This window comes from Lethenteron reissneri, chromosome 32 (genome assembly GCF_015708825.2).
Source record: "Lethenteron reissneri isolate LAM-NWPU_2019-01 chromosome 32, ASM1570882v1, whole genome shotgun sequence".
NCBI classification, from domain to species: domain Eukaryota; kingdom Metazoa; phylum Chordata; class Hyperoartia; order Petromyzontiformes; family Petromyzontidae; genus Lethenteron; species Lethenteron reissneri.
In genome coordinates this window covers 6,019,136-6,039,988 of record NC_083810.1, presented here as the reverse complement: position 1 = coordinate 6,039,988, position 20,853 = coordinate 6,019,136, and the positions used below count along the sequence as shown (strand labels likewise).

The window sequence follows — 20,853 nt, the reverse complement described above, 5'->3', positions numbered from 1 at the left end:
GCTCTCGTAGGGCAGGGCGAGTGTGATAGCGCCGCCCTCTGCCGTGTACGGACTCCCAGAGGTCGCTTGCAGAAGGAGGCTCGGAGGTGGCTCTGTGATATCCGCTTCGGCGGGCCGTTCTAGAACATTAAGGATCGCGCCACTCTGAGATTTACGAAGGGATTCTCCGTGCCGTGACTACGCGACGGCCAGACTGCCATCACGGCATTGGTTCGCGCATTTCGGTACAAACCCAACGACCCAAGTTCGATTCCCGCTCGTGGCCAACATCACTGGCGTATGGATCTGAACTGGGCCTCCTTGACCTTAAACGAAGTCCCTCGGTGCGGTGTGCAAACAATCAGCACCGCGAAGACAAAGGTGACGGGGCGTGGCACTGGTCACACCTCCCTCGTGTGCCGTGGTGCCCTTAATAGGTGCCCACGAACAGCACTTGCCCCAAAAGTCTGTGAAGGTTACAAGGGGGGGGGGGTCCTTTGTCTGTGTGTGCGAAGGTCCCACTGTGGAGCCAGACGCCGCCCGTCCCCGCCCCGCGCGCCCGCACCATTGAGCCGAACCCCGAGGATCTGAGGCTGGCTGCCATGGAGACCGAGCGCAAGCGGGAGGAGGAGCGCAAGCGGGAGGAGGAGGAGCACAGGCAGAAGAGAGAACAGGAGGAGCGCAAGTGGGAGGAGGAGGAGCGCAAGCGGGAGGAGGAGGCGCACAGGCAGAAGAGAGAGCAGGAGGAGCACAGGCAGAAGAGAGAACAGGAGGAGCGCGGGTGGCAGGGGGAGGAGGAGCACAGGCAGGAGGAAGAGGAGGAGGAGGAGGATGATGATGATGATGAGGAGCGTAGGCAGGAGGAGGAAGCACGCAGGCAGCAGCAGGTAAATGAGGAGGAGGAGCGAAGGCGGCAGGAGGAGGAGCTGAGGAAGCGCCAAATGGAGCAGGGTCGGCTCCGTCTGGAGCAGGAGCAGGAGCAACGCCGCCAGCGAGCGATCGAGGAGGCGCGCAGACGAGCGGCGGCGGCGGCCGAGGAGGAGGAAATCAGGAAGCGGGAGGAGGAGAAGGCGGCGGCGGCGAGGAAGAGACGAGAGGAGGAGGAGGAGAGGAAGAGGAAGGAGGTGGTGGAGAAGGAGCGGCGACGGCAGGAGGAGCAGGCCGCCGTCGCGGCGACCGCCGGCGCCAGGTGAGGAGCCGACCGCCGTGTCGCCACCGTGGGGGGGGGGGGGGGGGGGTTGCGTTACTGGCCGGCTCGGCGGCACTCGGAGGCGCCGCTTCCTGCCGCTCCACACGAAGCGCAGTGGCCGAGGAGGCCCCCCCCGGAGCGCCGAGCCGGCACTGCCGCCGTCCTGGCGTTCCCGTCCGGGTTGTTTCAGGCGCCCACGATGAATCCGGGTTCTCTCGAGAGCAATGCTGGGCTTCAGGCCGGTCACCAGAAAAAACGCCCATCGCGTTGAACCGGATTTGACGGATTTGAGTGTTAAATGAGCAAATTTGAATGACTGAAATGTGGGGACTCCGCCTGTTCCATTTGCCTCGCCACGTGTGGAGTGTTTCCTGGCACGCGTAAGTGTTTTCGGGGTGCTCCGGATTCTGCTAACACCTTAATACACAGGGGACCGCAGAGCTTGGGCATAAACTTTGTGCCGACTCACCGCGTGGCTGCTGCCGGCTTCCCCCCCTGCTCGTCTGCGGTTCCTCCTCCTGGCGCCTCCGAGTCGTCCCCCCTCTCTCTCTCGGAGAACGAGCGGACCCTGTGTGGCAGCACTGCGTAACGAGTCGAGATTTTAGCGATGGACGAAGGTGGATGATGACGGCGGTGGTTGATGGTCGTGTCTTTGTGTCCGTCAGGGGCTCGGCACGCGCGTGGACGCGGGTCCACACGGAGAGCGACGCAGGGCCCCAGCACAAGCCCGGTATGTTGACGTCCCCTCACCGCATCGTCGCGACTCATCCGATATCCTCACCAGCACCACCACCACCACTACTACCACCACCACCACCACCAGCACTACCACCACCACCACTACCACCACTACCACTACCACCACCACCATAACCACTACTACTACCACCACCACCACCAGCACTACCACCACCACCACTACCACTACCACCACCACCACCACCACCACAACCACTACTACTACCACCACCACCACTACCACCACCACCACTACCACCACCACCACTACACCACCACTCACCCGAGATCAGTGGTTCTAAACTGGGCGTACGCGGGACCCCTAGAGGTTCCGTGGCAATTTCCCAGGGGATAAGGGAGGTGCTTTATAAATATGTGAAATGATATCATACATGACAGTCATTGGTGAATAATCACGTATGAATCTGCCAATATAATCCATATATAAAATACCTTTCTAAACTCATTTAGCGCAATGTGGTTTCCAAGAGTAACTAGGGAGCGCGAGCAGATTACATCACGTATGTAGAGCGTCCATTTAAAAAAACATATTTGCTTGCAGTTATTGGCTTGTCAAGATACCGCACAAAATGGACAATTGATTAAAATATTGATGTTCATTATTCATACATTTATTTCTCAGAACCACGTTGTATCAGGCAAAATTCAAAAAGGGGTACAGTAGCCAAAAAATGTTGTTGAGAGCCACTGCCCTGCATCATCCTCCGTCCGTGCGCCCCCCGGTGACGTGGCCGCGTGGCCGCGTGCGTCCCCAGTGAGTGTGCAGCGCGCCACGGGGAACATGGCGCAGAAGCTGCTGGAGGAAGCGAACACCCAGAGGCTGTCTGCGCTGGCGCCCTCGGGGGCGAGGCCCGGGCCGGCGACAGCGCCGCCCGACCCGGCCGTCCTGGACGAGGAGAGGAGGCAGATCGTGCAGCAGATGAAATACCCCAACCCGGCGGCGCGAGGCGAGTGCCGCCCCCCTCCACCCACGCCCCCCGCGGCCGCCTATCGCCCGCCGAGGCCGGCACCTTGCTTGCGTGGCGTGGCGGCGGTGCGCGAGTGCGTGTGTAGCCGGTGCATCTGCAGTCATCTCAGTCGGTCAACCCCTTGGCACCTGGGTCTCTGTCCCGTGATATCCTATCGGCGAACCTTCGCTACTTCACGTGGCCGCAAAGTGCACGTAGCCGGGCACAAGCACTGTTGTGACATGACTGCCACCTAGTGGTGAATGGCGGTTGTTGTTGCGTGTGTGCCAGTGTGTTTGTGGTGAATGTCATTTAGCACGCATGCCCAGCCACCGCATGCCTAAACAGTTTTTGTTCAGCCGGATCGAGGGGGCTAAACAGGAGCGGCACGGGCTAGAGAAGAGATGGAGTGATGTGGTACAGGAGGACGTGGAGCTGAGTGGACTTGCCGAAAACTGGTACCAGCGGTGTTAAAATCGGACTCTGTAGAGGAGGCTAGTGAAAGCTGCTGCTGCTGCTGCTGGGCAGTTGGAGGCAGTCGCCTTTCAGCAACAACGGAGGGCGGAGGAGCGACGCTCACAACAACGAGCGAAGCGCCAAGTGGCTAAAACACAGAAAGTTGGCACAGTAGGGGGCACAGGTGGTGCATCGGCCAGTTATCTCAGTTATCTCAGTCAGTTGACCCATGGCGCTTGGGTCTGTCCCGTGACCTGCCAGCCGGCGTTCGACACTTCACGCGGCCTTAACGTGCACATAGCCTGGCACAAGCGCCGTGATGACATCACCACGTAGTGGCGAACGGCGGTTTTGAAGTTGTGGCGAATGGTGGCTGTTATTGTTGCGTGAATCTGTGCGTCTTGCGCGCGTGTGTGTGTGTGTGTCTCCGAATGCGTTTGCGTTGTCCGTGCGCAGCGCGAGGAAGCCTCGGCTTCAAGGAGCCGGCGCTGGCGCGGGAGGAGGCGCGCACCGCCTCGCAGGCGGAGAAGGAGCGCCAGCGCATTCTGCAGGAGCTCAAGAAGCCGGCCGTGGTGACGTCGGACGCCAGCTGGATCCGCAACCGCGGCAAGCCCGGCGCCGGCGCCGCGGTTGGGGGGTCGGCGGGGGCGGCGGTGCCGGCCCCCCGCCGCGCCGACGACGAGTGGAAGAGGAGCTCGGGGGTCGAGTTCCGCACCAAGCGCTCGTCGACGCTGGGCGGCGACCGCAGCTGGATCCGGCACTCGCTGGCGATGGGCGAGATGGAGCACGATCGCGCGAGCGCCATCGCCAGCGAGCTGAGCCACGTGCGCCGGCAGTGCGACGACATGGGACTGCGGCCGTGAGTGGCGCAACCAACCGGTCGGGGGTCGAGGGTCGGGGGTCGAGGGTCGGGGGTCGAAGGTCGGGGATAGACACAATGGGAAGATGCAAGGAGGCACAGGGAGACAAAGGGAAATGAGTTGTGCGCGGTGACTCAGGAGACAAGGGGGGGGGGGACAGAGAGACAAAGGGGACTGGGCGTGATGCTCCCCCACCCTCTGCTGGCCTTCTGAGGTCGTCGCCAATAGCACAAGCTCCAACAATGCTATCTGGGGGATCTTTATCTTTTTCTTTGTGTTTGCCTGTGCTGTTGTTGCTGCTATAGCACGGACATGACGGACGGCCCGGGCTCATGGAACCGTTCATCTCCGGTGTCGCCGGAGCCCGCACCTGACAGGTAACAGGGGGTGGGCAGGACGGGAGTGGGGGGGGGGTTGAGAGTTGGCAGGGAGTTGGCAGGGGGGTCTGGTGTACCGTGTGCCGACAAGACGCGTCGGTCTGCGCTCACGGCAGCGACGTGCCGTGCACCGCCGCGTTACCGCGCCGGTTCGCGTGTCGGTCGCCGCCCCGGTGTGATGCGTCTCGTGTGCCGCCTGCTCAGGCCGGCGAGCAGCAAGAAGCAGTGCTGGGGCTGCCAGAGCTCGGTGGGCAAGGGGGCGGCCATGTTCATCGAGTCCCTCAACGTCTACTTCCACCTCGAGTGCTTCAAGGTGGGTCCAACCGGGGAGCAGCTGATGATGGAGCCACGCACTCGGATATACACACGCGTCCACTCATACACGCTTACACTAACGCACACGCATGCACACTAAGGCACTTTCACTGTTTACACCAATGCAGCTGCCTATACTCACCCACCCTGTGTGTGTGCGTGCGCGCGTGCGCGTCAGTGCGGGGTGTGCGGAGGTGGTTTGACCACCATGGGCTCCGGGGTCGACGTGAGACTCCGCTCCGGACGCCTCCACTGCCACGAGTGCTTCACGCGTGCCGACAGTGAGTGCCGTTGCACCCAGCACCTCCAGCTGCACCCAGCACCTCCAGCTGCACCCAGCACCTCCAGCTGCACCCAGCACCTCCAGCTGCACCCAGCACCTCCAGCTGCACCCAGCACCTCCAGCTGCACCCAGCACCTCCAGCTGCACCCAGCACCTCCAGCTGCACCCAGCACCTCCAGCTGCACCCAGCACCTCCAGCTGCGCTCCTCCAGCTGCACCCAGCACCTCCAGCTGCGCACCGCTGATCTCTGTCCAGCTCGCGCAGTTAGCCCCTAGCACCTGCTGGGTCTGCCCCGTGATCCTCCTGTCAGCAAGCCTTCCACACTTCACGTAGCTTCAAAGTGCACCTAGCCTGGTACAAGCGCTGTGGTGACGTCACCGCCGGTGTTTCGCGCTACAAACCCAACCGAGTGGCGAATATTGAACTGGTCCTGGGCATCCTCTAGATCGACTCGGCCTTAAATGAGAACCCAGGTACTAATTTAATCTGCACTGGGGAGACAAAGGCGGAAGGGTGTGGTGTTGGCCACCCACCCCTATTGTGCTTTTACTGACCTTCATAGGTGCTACTCGCTAACAGGACTTGGCCCTAGTCTGTTAAAGGCTAAACCGGGGGGTCTTTCATTTCTTGTTGTGTTGTATAAACATTGGACTTTTTTGTTATCTCCCCATGTCAACACCTTGTCTCTCAGATGGACTTCAGCCGCAAGCGTAGAGTCCATGGAAGAGTCCGACGCATCAACGCCACGTGACCCCGTTGGCCCCACCCCCTCACCCTCGTCGAACGTGGTGGCGGCCATTCTGAATCCGCGACGTGCCAAGCGCGCCGAGGGGCCAGGGCCACTCGTCAGCGGCGCGCGATCCGCTTTACGTGACTCGACGTGTAACGTGATTCGTCCGCGCGGTGCGGGAGGGGCGAGGGTCCGGGTTTGAGTTCAGGCCAGTGCAGGTGGCTCCTGCTCATGGTCCTCTCCGTACGTCTCCCTCGGTCGGGAGAGGGCGAAAGGGGGCGAGCGTCGTCGCCTTGGGTGGAGGGTGAACACGTTATGCACCGGGGTATTTCTTTTTTTTTGGTTTTGTTCGCATTTGGCCAGTGTGTTTAAATATTTAGTCTCGCGGACAAACATGTACTGTACACACACACACATGACACGCACACACACACACACAATGTAACCGCCGTGCCTTAAAGATTGTCTCCGCAGCCGTGCCGGCTTGGGTTGGCTTGTGGACCCTGCTTCACTTTAAAATAAAGGTTGTTTTTTGCACAGAACATGAAATGCATATTCCTTTACATGTAATCATTGATAACAGCTCTGCTGAAACACACACACAGCACACCAAACTAATCTCTTCCAAACGTTTATTTAAAATATTTTTATCTCATAGTACGAGCGACATAATCAAGACAAACCACCGTATCTACATTAGCCCACAAGTGGGTTAACCGGGGTTCGTGACTGAGCAGCGATTGCTGAGAACAATCGTGGGCACAGCGACATCACCTGCTCCACAGCCTGTAGTTTAACAATCATCTGGTGTGTCACAGGGATATGCCTGTGTGGGCAAGGTTGTCATAACGCCAGCCAGAACCCATCACGGCCCACTCTGTGTTAATTCATGGACGCTGTGGGTAAAGCACCAAGAAGCGCTGGGGGAAAAAACTTTTTTTAGGATTTAGCCATGCAGAGAAAATAAGTTTATCTCACCACACCCAGCCTACGCGTAACGTGACACTCCACAGGGACTACGCTAAGCACTGTACAAAAGGTGTGGTTGTTTTGGAAGAAGCTTTTGAACCCCTCGTGGGAGACAACAGAGCCACTCATCCCAACATCAATCCCCCTCTGCGTGCAAGACTCCTCTCCTCGGGGGTCCGAGACCCCCGCTCCTCTGTCCAAAATACCCCTCTCGCATGCCCAATCCCCTCCAGGGGGCGCCCAAAACCCAGGCGGAGCCACCTCACACGTGGCTTTCGTAGCACACGCACGAGGCGGCCGGCGCGAGCGCCACCTCGCCGTCCTTCACGCTGGCGCCCGACATGGAGCTGCCATTGCGGCTGTGCTGGGCCGATGCCGACGCCGACACGGGCGGAGAGGAGGAAGCGGCAGCAGCAGCAGTAGTAACGGCAGCATTACCGGCACTTGCAGGCGGCGGCGGCGGTTGCTGCTGCTGCTGGGTCGACGAATCAGCAGCAGCAGCAGCAGCGCCGCCGTCCGGCTTGTGCTCGTGCACGGCGACCTGGATGGCGATGTGACGGCGCCCCGGCAGCGACGCGGCATCATCCGAGTCGCAGGTTGCCGAGTCGCGGTCGCCGTGCGGCGGGATGGTGTAGACGCAGCCGCCGGCGCCGCTGGCTCCGCCGGTAGCCCCCTCAACCTCGTCGTCGTCGTCGTCGTCTTCGGTAGACACCGGCGCCGCCCCCTCGACCCAGACGGCCTCCACCAGCTCTTCGACGATGTTGCGACAGTTGGTGATGAGCGGCGGGAGCGGCACGCTGCGCGCCAGCTCCTCGACGTAGCGCGCAAACTCGAGCGTCTTGAACTGCGTCACCTTGGCGAGCTCGAGCGTCTTGGCGCCGGTGATGATGGGGATGCGCTTGGCAATCTCGAAGGCCTTCTGGAGGCGCTCGGCGCCCTCCGTGCGGAAGAACTCGTTGATGGCCTTCTCCGTCTTCTTCAGGTGGCTGCTCATCATGCAGAGGCGCGTCACGTTGAGGATCATGATGATGGTGAAGGCGATGAGGCACACGAGCACGTAGTAGATGCCGAGGTCTCCGCTCACGTACACCACGCGCAGCGTCACCGTGAAGTTGGCGCTGCCATGCTCGTTGGTGGCCATGCAGGTGTAGCGGCCTTTGTCCTCAATGCGCACGTGGCTGATGTTCAGGTCGCCCGTGGCCTCCACCTGCCAGCGGCCTGGGGGGGCGGGGTGCGGATGGGGGAAGGAAGGGGAGGAGCAGGGGGTAGGGTCGACTTTAAATTTCGCTGCACTCGTCGGTCGCTGAGACTGACGTAGCTACGTCAGATCGCCCGCTACCAAACCTGGAGGAGGGTGGTGCTCAAGACTGATTGGGTTTAATAAAACTTGTTCAGAGTGATGTTTGTTTATTGAGGTAAGGGCATGAATAGAAAACCAACAGGCCACACAGGTGACATATCTCCATTTTTGTCATATCATAGAAAACGTCACCAAGTCTAAAGACCCTTTTTTCAAGGATGTATTAATTGGCGTGTTTAGATACTGTACTTGCATCGTGTTTCCACACGACCACGTTTACTACCCCCACAAATTCGAGGATAACAAATTGATCTTTGATAAGCTCTCCCTCATCCAAACCTCACAATCTTAACCCATAACTGCAACCCTCAACCCGAAGCCTAAACACGGTAACCCACACTAAAACAAACTTAGCATCACCGCCTCGTAGTGCAAGCGAAAAGAAGCACAAGTGGGAATTGGTTTGCGAATAAGGTACGCGAATTCAACACAAACATAAGAGCGCGCACAGCAGCCACGCCATTTTATTATTCGTACACAAATGGAGTCGCGTGATCTGCGGCTTCCGCGTGTGGGAGACCCCGGCGAGACACCGGCGGACCCACTCTCACATTCGCCAGAGAGACCTCGCCACCACCGCCGCAGCCTCCACCAGGAGGCAGAGTCGGGGCTCTTGCCCAAGGTCACGTACGTGGCCACAACTCCCGCGGGGGCGAGCGTCGCCTCGCCCTCACATCGGAGGAACCAGGAGCCGGTGCGGAGACTCCTCCCAGGGTCCATGTGGGGCAGAACGAGACGCCGACTTCGGCCTCATCTACTCACCCACACCCCCCCGGCCAGACGCAAGCCACGGCGGATGCGACTGATGCCTGCTCTAGTCATTAAAGCGTTTGGTGATGCTGCGGCGTTGGCGGTGGTGCACAAATAACGAAACCCAACACATTTGTCACTAAAATAAGAGGCGCCGTTTCGGGCAACCACCCTTCTTCAAAGCACAAATAAAGTATCAATTATCACTCGTCTGATAGCTGCTGCTGCTGCTGCTACTGTTGCTAATCTGTCTACGTGTGCTGCTTGTTGCTGGTCCTGCGAGTAGCGAGCTGTATAGAGGATGTTGCAGGACTCCGTTGTGTGCAGAAGAGGGAAGTCCAGCAGTGAGTTAACAAAGCTCTCTCCCGACAAAGGGCTGTTGTTGCTAGTGCAGCTACTACTGCTACAGCTGCTGGTGCTGTTACCTATGCTGATACAGCTAGCCCTCCTCCTGCTGCTGGATCAGATATGTACTGCTGCCACAGCTTGTGTTACAACGGCTGACAGTGCTGCTGCTTTGACGACAGCTGCTAGTGCAGCAAGTTTTGCTGGTGGTGCGGTTACTGCTGACGGTGTTACGACTGCTGCTGCTATTACTGCTGCTTCTACTGCTGCTAGTGGTACAGCTGCTAGTACTACTGCTGCTAGTGCTGCAGCTACTACTGCTGCAGCTACTACTGCTGCAGCTACTACTGCTGCTTCTACTGCTGCTAGTGGTACAGCTGCAGCTACTACTGCCGATATTGCTGCTGGTGCTGTTATTGGCGCTGTTATTGCTGCTGTTATATTACCGCTGCTACTGTTGCAGCTACTACTGCTGCTAGTGGTACAGCTGCAGCTACTACTGCTGGTGCTGCTACTGCTGCTGTTATATTACCGCTGCTACTGCTGCAGCTACTACTGCTGGTGCGGGCACTACTGCCAAATACATTACTGGCACGGCGACTATCACCGCTGAAACCATTGGTGTTGTTTACTGCTGCTGCTGCTAACGGTGTCGCTCCCATTGCTACTGCGTGTACTACGGCTGCTGCTGCTGCTGGATCAGCCATAGCCAGTGGCGCAGCTGCAGCTCAGCAGCAGAGGCGGTGTCGGAGGCCGCAGTCCCTTACCGGATCCCGGCTGCAGCGCGGAGACGCCGCGGGGCGAGATCCAGGCGACGCTCGGCTCGGGGCTGCCGCTCACGTTGCAGTGTAGCAGGGCGCTGTCCCCCTCCAGCGCCGCCAGGTGCTCTGGCGGAGCCGCGGCCTGAGGCCGGGAGCCGCCGCCGCTCGCGTTCAGCCCCGGCGACGAGGGGATCGCGGTCGGGCCCAAGGCCGGGGTCGAGGGGGTCCCCGCGTCGGCGGGCCCCGCGCTCCCCGGAGCGGTAGGAGGACTAGGCGAGGTCGAGGCTGCGGATACGGCGACCAGGCCGCAGGCGAGGAGAAGGCGGAGAGCGACCGACATCGACATCGCGATCGGGGTTGTCGCGCGGCGATTCTACGGCAACGGGCAGCGACTGAAGAGCGTCTAGGAGGTGGCCATGGGCGAGCGGAGAGAGCGGAGAGAGAACGGGGAGAGAGCCGAGAGCGGAGCCGCGACCTCCGTTCTCGGACAGACAGCGGCGACGTGCGATTGGTCCGCGCGAGCCACGTGACCTCCGCCGTGGGACTCGCGACACGTGGTGCGGCTGTCAGATTAACCTGGCCCCCCCACCACCCCCCAACAACAACCGTGACGTCACCACGACGCTTGTGCCAGGCTAGGTGCACGTTGAGGCCACGTGAAGTGTCGAACGCCCGCTGGCAGGAGGTCACGGGGCAGAGCCAGCAGGTGCCACGGGTCGAATGACTGAGATGGCTGAGATGACTGCTGGCTGATGCACCACCTGTGCCCCCTACTGTGCCACCACCCCCACCCACTGACTGAGATGAATGAGATGACTGGCTGATGCACCACCTGTGCCCCCTACTGTGCCACCACCCCTACCCACTGACTGAGATGGCTGAGATGACTGGCTGATGCACCACCTGTGCCCCCTACTACTGTGCCACCACTCCCACCCACTGACTGAGATGGCTGAGATGACTGGCTGATGCACCACCTGTGCCCCCCACTACTGTGCCACCACCCCACCCACTGACTGAGATGAATGAGATGGCTGGCTGATGCACCACCTGTGCCCCCCACTACTGTGCCACCACCCCCACCCACTGACTGAGATGGCTGAGATGACTGGCTGATGCACCACCTGTGCCCCCCCCCCCCGACTACTGTGCCACCACTCCCACCCACTGACTGAGATGGCTGAGATGACTGGCTGATGCACCACCTGTGCCCCCCACTACTGTGCCACCACCCCCACCCACTGACTGAGATGAATGAGATGACTGGCTGATGCACCACCTGTGCCCCCCCCCCCCCGACTACTGTGCCACCACTCCCACCCACTGACTGAGATGGCTGAGATGACTGGCTGATGCACCACCTGTGCCCCCCACTACTGTGCCACCACCCCCACCCACTGACTGAGATGAATGAGATGACTGGCTGATGCACCACCTGTGCCCCCCCCCCCCCGACTACTGTGCCACCACTCCCACCCACTGACTGAGATGGCTGAGATGACTGGCTGATGCACCACCTGTGCCCCCCACTACTGTGCCACCACCCCCACCCACTGACTGAGATGAATGAGATGACTGGCTGATGCACCACCTGTGCCCACCCCCCTACTGTGCCACCACCCCCACCCACTGACTGAGATGAATGAGATGACTGGCTGATGCACCACCTGTGCCCCCTACTGTGCCACCACCCCCACCCACTGACTGAGATGGCTGAGATGACTGCTGGCTGATGCACCACCTGTGCCCCCCCTACTGTGCCACCACCCCCACCCACTGACTGAGATGGCTGAGATGACTACAGGCTGATGCACCACCTGTGCCCCCTACTGTGCCACCACCCCCACCCACTGACTGAGATGGCCGAGATGACTGGCTGATGCACCACCTGTGCCCCCTACTGTGCCACCACCCCCACCCACTGACTGAGATGAATGAGATGACTGGCTGATGCACCACCTGTGCCCCCTACTGTGCCACCACCCCCACCCACTGACTGAGATGGCTGAGATGACTGCTGGCTGATGCACCACCTGTGCCCCCCCCTACTGTGCCACCACCCCCACCCACTGACTGAGATGGCTGAGATGACTACAGGCTGATGCACCACCTGTGCCCCCTACTGTGCCACCACCCCCACCCACTGACTGAGATGGCCAAGATGACTGGCTGATGCACCACCTGTGCCCCCTACTGTGCCACCACCCCTACCCACTGACTGAGATGACTGAGATGACTGGCTGATGCACCACCTGTGCCCCCACTACTGTGCCACCACCCCCACCCACTGACTGAGATGACTGAGATGACTGGCTGATGCACCACCTGTGCCCCCCCCCGACTACTGTGCCACCACTCCCACCCACTGACTGAGATGGCTGAGATGACTGGCTGATGCACCACCTGTGCCCCCCACTACTGTGCCACCACCCCCACCCACTGACTGAGATGAATGAGATGACTGGCTGATGCACCACCTGTGCCCCCCCCGACTACTGTGCCACCACTCCCACCCACTGACTGAGATGGCTGAGATGACTGGCTGATGCACCACCTGTGCCCCCCACTACTGTGCCACCACCCCCACCCACTGACTGAGATGAATGAGATGACTGGCTGATTCACCACCTGTGCCCCCCCCCGACTACTGTGCCACCACTCCCACCCACTGACTGAGATGGCTGAGATGACTGGCTGACGCACCACCTGTGCCCCCCACTACTGTGCCACCACCCCCACCCACTGACTGAGATGAATGAGATGACTGGCTGATGCACCACCTGTGCCCCCCCCCCCCCGACTACTGTGCCACCACTCCCACCCACTGACTGAGATGGCTGAGATGACTGGCTGATGCACCACCTGTGCCCCCCACTACTGTGCCACCACCCCCACCCACTGACTGAGATGGCTAAGATGACTGCAGGCTGATGCACCACCTGTGCCCCCTACTGTGCCACCACCCCCACCCACTGACTGAGATGAATGAGATGACTGGCTGATGCACCACCTGTGCCCCCTACTGTGCCACCACCCCCACCCACTGACTGAGATGAATGAGATGACTGGCTGATGCACCACCTGTGCCCCCTACTGTGCCACCACCCCCACCCACTGACTGAGATGGCTGAGATGACTGCTGGCTGATGCACCACCTGTGCCCCCCCCTACTGTGCCACCACCCCCACCCACTGACTGAGATGGCTGAGATGACTACAGGCTGATGCACCACCTGTGCCCCCTACTGTGCCACCACCCCCACCCACTGACTGAGATGGCCGAGATGACTGGCTGATGCACCACCTGTGCCCCCTACTGTGCCACCACCCCTACCCACTGACTGAGATGAATGAGATGACTGGCTGATGCACCACCTGTGCCCCCTACTGTGCCACCACCCCTGCCCACTGACTGAGATGAATGAGATGACTGGCTGATGCACCACCTGTGCCCCCCACTACTGTGCCACCACCCCCACTCACTGACTGAGATGACTGAGATGACTGGCTGATGCACCACCTGTGCCCCCACTACTGTGCCACCACCCCCACCCACTGACTGAGATGACTGAGATGACTGGCTGATGCACCACCTGTGCCCCCTACTGTGCCACCACCCCTACCCACTGACTGAGATGAATGAGATGACTGGCTGATGCACCACCTGTGCCCCCCACTACTGTGCCACCACCCCCACCCACTGACTGAGATGAATGAGATGACTGGCTGATGCACCACCTGTGCCCCCTACTGTGCCACCACCCCCACCCACCCCTCCACGTGCTCTCTCCACTGCTGGATGGGCGCGCGCTCCACAGCTGCCCGCAAAGGCTCTCCCGCTCTCGCCGTGCAACGATCCGGCGCAGCATCTGCAGCACAAGCTCGTTTCGTTGCTCCATCTCCGCGGGAGACGTCCTAGTTGTTGTTGGGGGGTGGGGAGGGGTCTGTGTCCTCTGCCTTTGGCTGCCACTCCGCTGTTCGTCTCGACCGCCGGCCCATCGCCATCCCTGCTGACCGCAGCCCCCGCCTCGCCTCTCTCGCTGCGTGAGTTCTCTCCGCGGTTGTCCTCTGTCTCTCGGTGCAATTCCAAGCACTGTGGGGCCGTCCATAAATTACGTCACGCACCTGGGGGGGGGGGGGGGGGCAGACATTTGTGACGATGTGTGACGAGGGGGGGGGGGTTTGAGAAATGTGACGTCACATCAAAATGCGCAACTTTAAATAAATATAGACAACACTTTCTACTTAATTAAATATACTTTTTAATAAATGTTTTCTCCTACAACATCAGAGACATCAGAGTGCAGCGCCACATTAAATACGCACTACGATGACAATAGTTTAAAGCGATTTGAAGCATGTTTTATTTGGGGGGGGGTGCAGAGCTTTGTGACGTCATTTTTGAGGGAGGGGGGTCTGACTTTTTGTGACGCCGTATGATGAAGGGGGGGGGGCTAAAACATCGTCCAAAATCGCGTGACGTCATTCATGGACGGCCCCTTATCACAGACCAATTCAGACCTTATACATCTCAACGTTCATCATACAAAGTCCCATCGCAAGGCAGAAACACAAACAAGTAGAATGATTTTTGCCCGCATTGAAACGGCTGTCCGCCGTATGGACCCTGAAAACTCTGATTTCCCTGCACAAGATTACGGGGTTAAACCGCGTGGGCTTGAGAGCTGTGTGCCTGTGTCTCTCTGATCCCACGTGCATCATCGGCTGTTGACTTACATAATATCACAATTAACAGATGTGGCACGCATGTCCTGGGGGTCTCAAAGTGTTTTCAGTAGTGCACACGCAACGATGAACACGCGACTGAACGCGTCAGTCCGTGTGTGCGACCTTCAATGAGAAACACGCGTTCGGCGTACAGGGCTGTAATTTGTCTGACATAAAAGGTTCACGTGATGATAAGCCACTTCGCTGAGCTATCATTAGTGGCCAGGTCGCTTCTGGGAAAGAGCTGCGCATAGCTCATTGGGTCTTGCCTCTGGTTTAAATCGTAAAAAAAAAAAATATGAAATACGACGTTTCAGGAAATTACCCTTTTAAAGCACATAGATTTCACAATTATGTCGGACGTGTAAGTGCTATGCACAAAGGACATCGTGTGCCGTGAAGAAGAGCCATTGCCCGAAACGTCGCCGATAATATATATTTTATCTTTAAGGCTACAGTGTTATTGACGAATATGATTGAGTCCATCTGCCTTAAGGGAATGATTTGAGTGGCTGATTCAGAAGACAATGGCATCACTGACAGCGTCGGAATAACATTCACTGGGCGATGACGACGACGACGATGATGATGACGCGCTCCACTGAGAGACATGACGAGGAACACGCGGAGCGGGCAACATCAGCACGACGATGACAATCACGAACGCAAACAGAGTTCACACTGCCCGTATCAATATTCACACCTGCGTGACGTCACGGGCCGGGGCTCAGGTGCGTTTCGCCAACGTGGGAGTCGGGAGGTTAGGGAGGAGGAGGGAGATGAGGGGGTGAAGGAACGAACCCACAGCGGATCACCGATGCGTTGTACACCAGGTGCCAACATTTCCACGTCCAGGTGTGTGTGCAGCTGTGACCCCTTTCTCCCCGGCCACCCCGTCCCGCAGTCCCCACCAGGGTTCCCAGGACCGGCTCCTCGTTTTCGGGGGTTGCCGAGGAGAGTGCAGACCTCACGCGGAGAGACGTCGCTCCCGCAGCCCTCTTCGCCTGCCCGCTGCCGCAGCAATGGGGAGCGAAGCGACAATCGAAGCGAGGAAGGAATGAGACCACGGCATGGCGATGATTTTGTGGAATTTGCTGTCACAAGGCCGCGCCACCAGGAGGAGATCGCGATGCGGTTGGCGGATTCTTGAATCGATCTGTGCGATGGTTTGTGCGTTATCGGAATGTTCAGTCGTTATCGCGACCACATGGCCCTGAATGCGCCGCGATCTGGTCGTGATCTAGGAAGCTAAGCGGGTGTGCGCCTGGTCAGCAGTGCCGGATGAAGCTAGTGTGGGCCCTGTAGCAAATGTTATAAAGGAGCCCTAAAAAACACACATACATATTAAAACACAAATTTTTTACTTGCATAGTAAAATAATTTTATTTTCTCATTTGCTATACAGCCAGATAATACGACAAATCGCTAACCTTAAACACCCAGTCGTTCATAAAAGTTGAAGGCGGTATAGTACTATAGTAATAGAGCGAGTGCAGAATCACTGAACCGGAATTGATAGCTTGAAAGCATTTCGCGCGGGGCCCTTGAAAGTGCGGTGCCCGTAGCTACATGTGTAGCTACATTTGCTACTAGGATAATCCACCACCGCTGGGCAGTACTTGCCCAGAAGACTGCCAGGGAATTTTCGGTTCATTTGGCTTGTGCTGCGAGGTGGTTGCTCGGGAGAGGGCAACACAGAACAATGATTCTTGGACCTGTCTGTGCGGAATTTGGAGTGTCACCTCCCGCCTGTGCCTGGTGGAGTTTCTCGGGGTTCCTCTCGCAAGCAGCGACACTCCTATTGGTGGAATTCATGGCCAACTGCCCCAAGGACAGCCTCACCGAGTCGCAAGACTAAATAAATAAATGAAGGGCACGATTTTATTATTTGTAACAGTTTCTCGCTGGAGGTGTGGATGTGGGCGATGTTAACGCGTGATATATGATGTGTGATGGGGTGTACGAGTTGCTGCTGTCACAGTCCCTGTACAAAATGTAATGCCCCCCCCGCAGACCTTGAGGCCACGTTCCCCCCCCCCCCCCCCATACGAAAGACGTCGTGCCATCCGATTAAGCAGAACCCTGCCTAGCCACGGCCTTGCCCCCCCCCCACCCCGAGTTTGCCAGTCCATGCTCCCTGGACAGAAGCTCCATTCTTCTTATTCTGCTGCCCGGATATGGAACTGCCTCCCCGATGAACACATTGTCGGCGAAATCACCGATTCTGGTCTCGAGGCCTTCAAATTCCGCACACGTGGACATCTTGTAACGTCACCACACGCCCTGTAGGAGTGAGTCCTTGAGCTGCAGTGAAGCAATGATTATGCTGATTAGATGTACTCGTGTCTGATATATGGCTGTTGTTCGCGATTGCACGCAGTAAAAATAAGGAGCGATAGTGGTGGCTGATGTGTGATGGGTGTAGGAGTGATGGTTATTGGATGATGTGTGATGAATGTAGGAGTAATGGTTGATGTGTGACGGGTGTAGGAGTGATGGTAATAGATGATGTATGATGGGTGTGGGAATGATGGTAATGGTTGATGTGTGATGGGTGTAGTAGGAGTGATGGTAATGGTTGATGTGTGATGGGTGTAGGAGTGATGGTTGATGTGTGATGGGTGTAGTAGGAGTGATGGTAATGGATGAGTCGTGATGGGTGTGGGAGTGATGGTAATGGAAGATGTGTGATGGGTGTAGGAGTGATGGTAATGGTTGATGGATGTGGGAGTGATGGTTGATGTGTGATGGGTGTAGTAGGAGTGATGGTAATGGTTGATGGATGTGGGAGTGATGGTTGATGTGTGATGGGTGTAGTAGGAGTGATGGTAATGGATGAGTCGTGATGGGTGTGGGAGTGATGGTAATGGAAGATGTGTGATGGGTGTAGGAGTGATGGTTGATGTGTGATGGGTGTAGTAGGAGTGATGGTAATGAATGACGTGTGATGGGTGTAGGAGTGATGGTTGATGTGTGATGGGTGTAGTAGGAGTGATGGTAATAGATGATGTGTGATGGTTATTGGATGTGTGATGGGTGTAGTAGGAGTGATGGTAATGGTTGATGTGTGATGAGTGTAGTAGGAGTGATGGTAATGGATGATGAGTGATGGGTGTGCGAGTGATGGTTGATGTGTCATGGGTGTAGGAGTGATGGTAACGGATGACGTGTGATGGTTATTGGATGATGTGTGATGGGTGTAGTAGGAGTGATGGTAATGGATGATGAGTGATGGGTGTGGGAGTGATGGTTGATGCGTGATGGGTGTGGGAGTGATGGTAACGGATGATACTTGATGGATGTGGGAGTGATGGTTGATGTGTGATGGGTGTAGGAGTGATAGTGATGGCTGATGCGATGGTTATGGCTGGAGTGAGGGTTGGTCTGTGAAGCCAGGAGATGGTGGCTATGCCCGCGGCCTGTAATCCAGCACTAAGGAGGCTTCAGCCAGGGTTGGTAGATCACCGCACAGATGTTGCGAAACTCCCTTCCCACGAGCGTCAAGGAGGTCCCATACCCCTGGCTCACCACAAGGCCGTAGAGCCATGTGCGGACCAACATCACGTCCATTCCGTGTGGGATAGAGCGTTGTTCCCTCGCACGCGTGGGGTTTTCTCCGGGCGCTCCGGTTTCCTCCCACATGCATGAACACTCATTGGCTGAAACCATCTTAATATGTAGAGGACCGCAGGGCTTTGCCAATTGTTGGTAGCGGCGGCTCCTCGCCGCGTAGCTGCTGCTGATGCTGCCTCTCGACTGTGCCTCCTCCTCACGCCTCTTGAGTCCTCCTCTCGACGAGAGCGAGCGAACTGCATAGCGTTGGCGTTAGTTGGCAATAAATGTTTAAATAATAATAAAGTTAAGTTGAGTTGCATGTCGTGCCCAGTTGCAACAAGTTAACGATGACATTGAGACGCAAACAATACAACTCCTGTATGTCACTACATTTATTCGGCCGTGTCGGGTGGAGGAAGGGTGTACGACACACATTGGCACTGTGCTCACGAGATCCCACCCCACCCCCCACCCCCCCAAAAAATATCAATTATGAATCAAAACTCCGTCGCGAAAGCAGACGTGGTGGCAACAATGAGATGATGGTGATGTTTGTAGCTGACCGGGCTGACCCGTGTGGGGGGCGCGGTGAGGGGGTGGAGGGGTCCGTGACCAATCTCACCATTCCATTCCAGAGCCCAATATCTACTGCTGCTGCCGCTGCCGCCGCTAAAGATAGACGCGGCGCCTTTGCTCCAGCAATTAAAACGGCGCCTGGGGGCAGCCTGGGACTGTTTTGGGATGGGGTGGGGGGGCTGTGAGAGTGGGGGCAGGTGGCAGTAGATTCCGTGGTGGGGGGAGGTGGGGGGGAGACGCGTGCACGACTCTCGCGGAAAGAAGGAAGACTGGGAGCGAGATTCCTCGATGTTGTCATCTCGAGATTCACGAACACTGCCAGTGGAGGAGGCTCCATCCAGGGCGCGTCGCTCTGGGATAGCGAGATCCCCGTGGCTGGGCCAAGGTCCCGTCCCTGGGACAAATGTTGTGGCTTGGCTCTCCAACACGCCGCTGACGATTTGGCCACGTTCTTCTGTGTACGTGACAACCCTTACTAGTTGGCTGTGTCGGGTGGTGGCGGGTTTAACGACACTTTTATATATTTACGCGATCTAACACGGAGTAGGCGAAATCCTACTCCGTGTTAAACTGCGAATGTTGTCTTAATTAATTTGAATTATCCAGGAAAACTACACAGGAATCTTTTTTCAGGAGTGGTTGCTGCCATGGGTTTATCTGTAAGTTTTATTATGTTTCCATCCAATTATTTCTGCGTGTTGCTTATTCCACACGTGAAGAGGAAACCAGAGTAGCCGGGGGAAAACGCGCGCGCGCCATGGAGACAGCCGCTATATCCCCGTACAGATAGAAACAGATGGCGATTAGTCAACTTGCTGTACCGCCTTCTCCTGGCGAACCAGGGTGCAAGCGCCTCCTCGACGCGCACGGGAAGGGAGTTTCACCAGGTGCGCGCACGGTGTTCCACTAACCCTCGCTGCTGCTGCCTCCACGGTGCTTGGACTACAGGCAGCGCGCCACGTGCAGCGTAGCCCACTGCCCGCCTGTTGATGTTCGTAACAGTTTGTTTTTTTAAGACGACAACTGTCAGAATTAAACTCGGGTTGTTTTAAAGTCACGTGTAACTGGTGATTTGTAACGCCCTGCTGCGCTGGCGTCTGCCGGCCGGGTCGCCCTTGACAGAGTAGCTGTGTTGTTCGGTGGCTGCCCCGGGCAATTCAATTCTGGCCTCTCATTCTGAATTCTGATGGAGTGCGGCGTTTGGTCTCGCTCCACGAGCCCGTGCGCTTGCTCCTTCCTGGAAGTCTTGAGGGCACGAGGCTCTCTCCCCACAGCGATCCTGCGGGGGACCTCATGGGGGGGGGGTGGAGATAGGAGTCGCTGTCTTCGCGGGGCTCATGGAGCCAGACTATGGCCCTGCGTCCCGTGTCCTCTTTGACAAGAAGCGGGGGCTCTCGTGTTCGCGGGCACAGGGGGTCCCCTTGTCCGTGGTGTGGGGGGGGGGGGGCGGGGGAGGGGCTATTTGGGGTCCCATAGAATACCCCTCGGGCACCACTGGGAACAGACCCCGCATTGAGTCGTGGGGGTCTTGGTGGAGGATGGGGGAGGAGAGGGGTCAGGAGCGGGGAGTCACCTCGCTCCTGTGGTGGGGAGGGGGGAAGCGGGAAGGCGCTGGGGGGGGGGGGTGCCAGGGACCTAACCCCCTTCCTGTCCTGCAGCGGTTGTGATCAGAGCGAGACGTTTCCAGGAATGGCGAGGAATGGAGTTGGGGGAGCGAGGGGTTGAGAGAAGGGAGACTCTGAGATGATCCAGATGGGCTGATCGAGACGTGGGGTCATCGAGTAATAGGGTGCTGGAGAGACGGGATGAGGTGGGATGAGACTGTGAGATTGTGGTACGATGTAGTGAGATGACGCAGAGTGATGGGAGGAGCTGATGGGATGGATTGAGGCGAGTGCCATAGCCATGAACAGC

At 57.9% G+C, this 20,853-nt stretch overlaps 2 protein-coding genes across 3 annotated transcripts in view; one reads left to right on the top strand and one right to left on the bottom strand.

Annotated features, from left to right (window-relative positions):
- LOC133349941 (LIM and calponin homology domains-containing protein 1-like) overlaps nt 1-6,432 on the top strand; it is a 51,117-nt gene extending 44,685 nt beyond the window's left edge. For both annotated transcript variants that reach the window (XM_061563834.1, XM_061563833.1), the window contains 8 exons: nt 495-1,168; nt 1,834-1,898; nt 2,683-2,874; nt 3,787-4,189; nt 4,496-4,567; nt 4,772-4,880; nt 5,061-5,163; nt 5,858-6,432. In XM_061563834.1, coding sequence (XP_061419818.1) covers nt 495-1,168; nt 1,834-1,898; nt 2,683-2,874; nt 3,787-4,189; nt 4,496-4,567; nt 4,772-4,880; nt 5,061-5,163; nt 5,858-5,880 — 1,641 coding nt within the window. In that variant the 3' untranslated portion in view covers nt 5,881-6,432. The remainder of the gene's footprint in view (nt 1-494; nt 1,169-1,833; nt 1,899-2,682; nt 2,875-3,786; nt 4,190-4,495; nt 4,568-4,771; nt 4,881-5,060; nt 5,164-5,857) is intronic.
- Nucleotides 6,433-6,511: 79 nt separating this feature from the next.
- On the bottom strand, nt 6,512-10,592 carry LOC133349942 (microfibril-associated glycoprotein 3-like). The gene is made up of 2 exons (XM_061563835.1): nt 10,088-10,592; nt 6,512-8,083 (listed from the first exon to the last, which is right to left on the bottom strand). Exons 1-2 carry the CDS (start codon nt 10,425-10,427, stop codon nt 7,128-7,130), a joined length of 1,296 nt encoding a protein of 431 aa, XP_061419819.1. The 5' UTR covers nt 10,428-10,592; the 3' UTR covers nt 6,512-7,127.
- Between the last annotated feature and the right edge of the window lie 10,261 nt (nt 10,593-20,853).

Bases quoted from the DNA above. Each gene is read 5' to 3' on its own strand.
- LOC133349942 (XM_061563835.1), bottom strand. From the start codon at position 10,427: ATGTCGATGTCGGTCGCTCTCCGCCTTCTCCTCGCCTGCGGCCTGGTC. The intron at 8,084-10,087 runs GTAAGGGACTGC...CCGCCCCCCCAG, and splicing joins CGCGCTGCAGCCGGGATCCG to GCCGCTGGCAGGTGGAGGCC.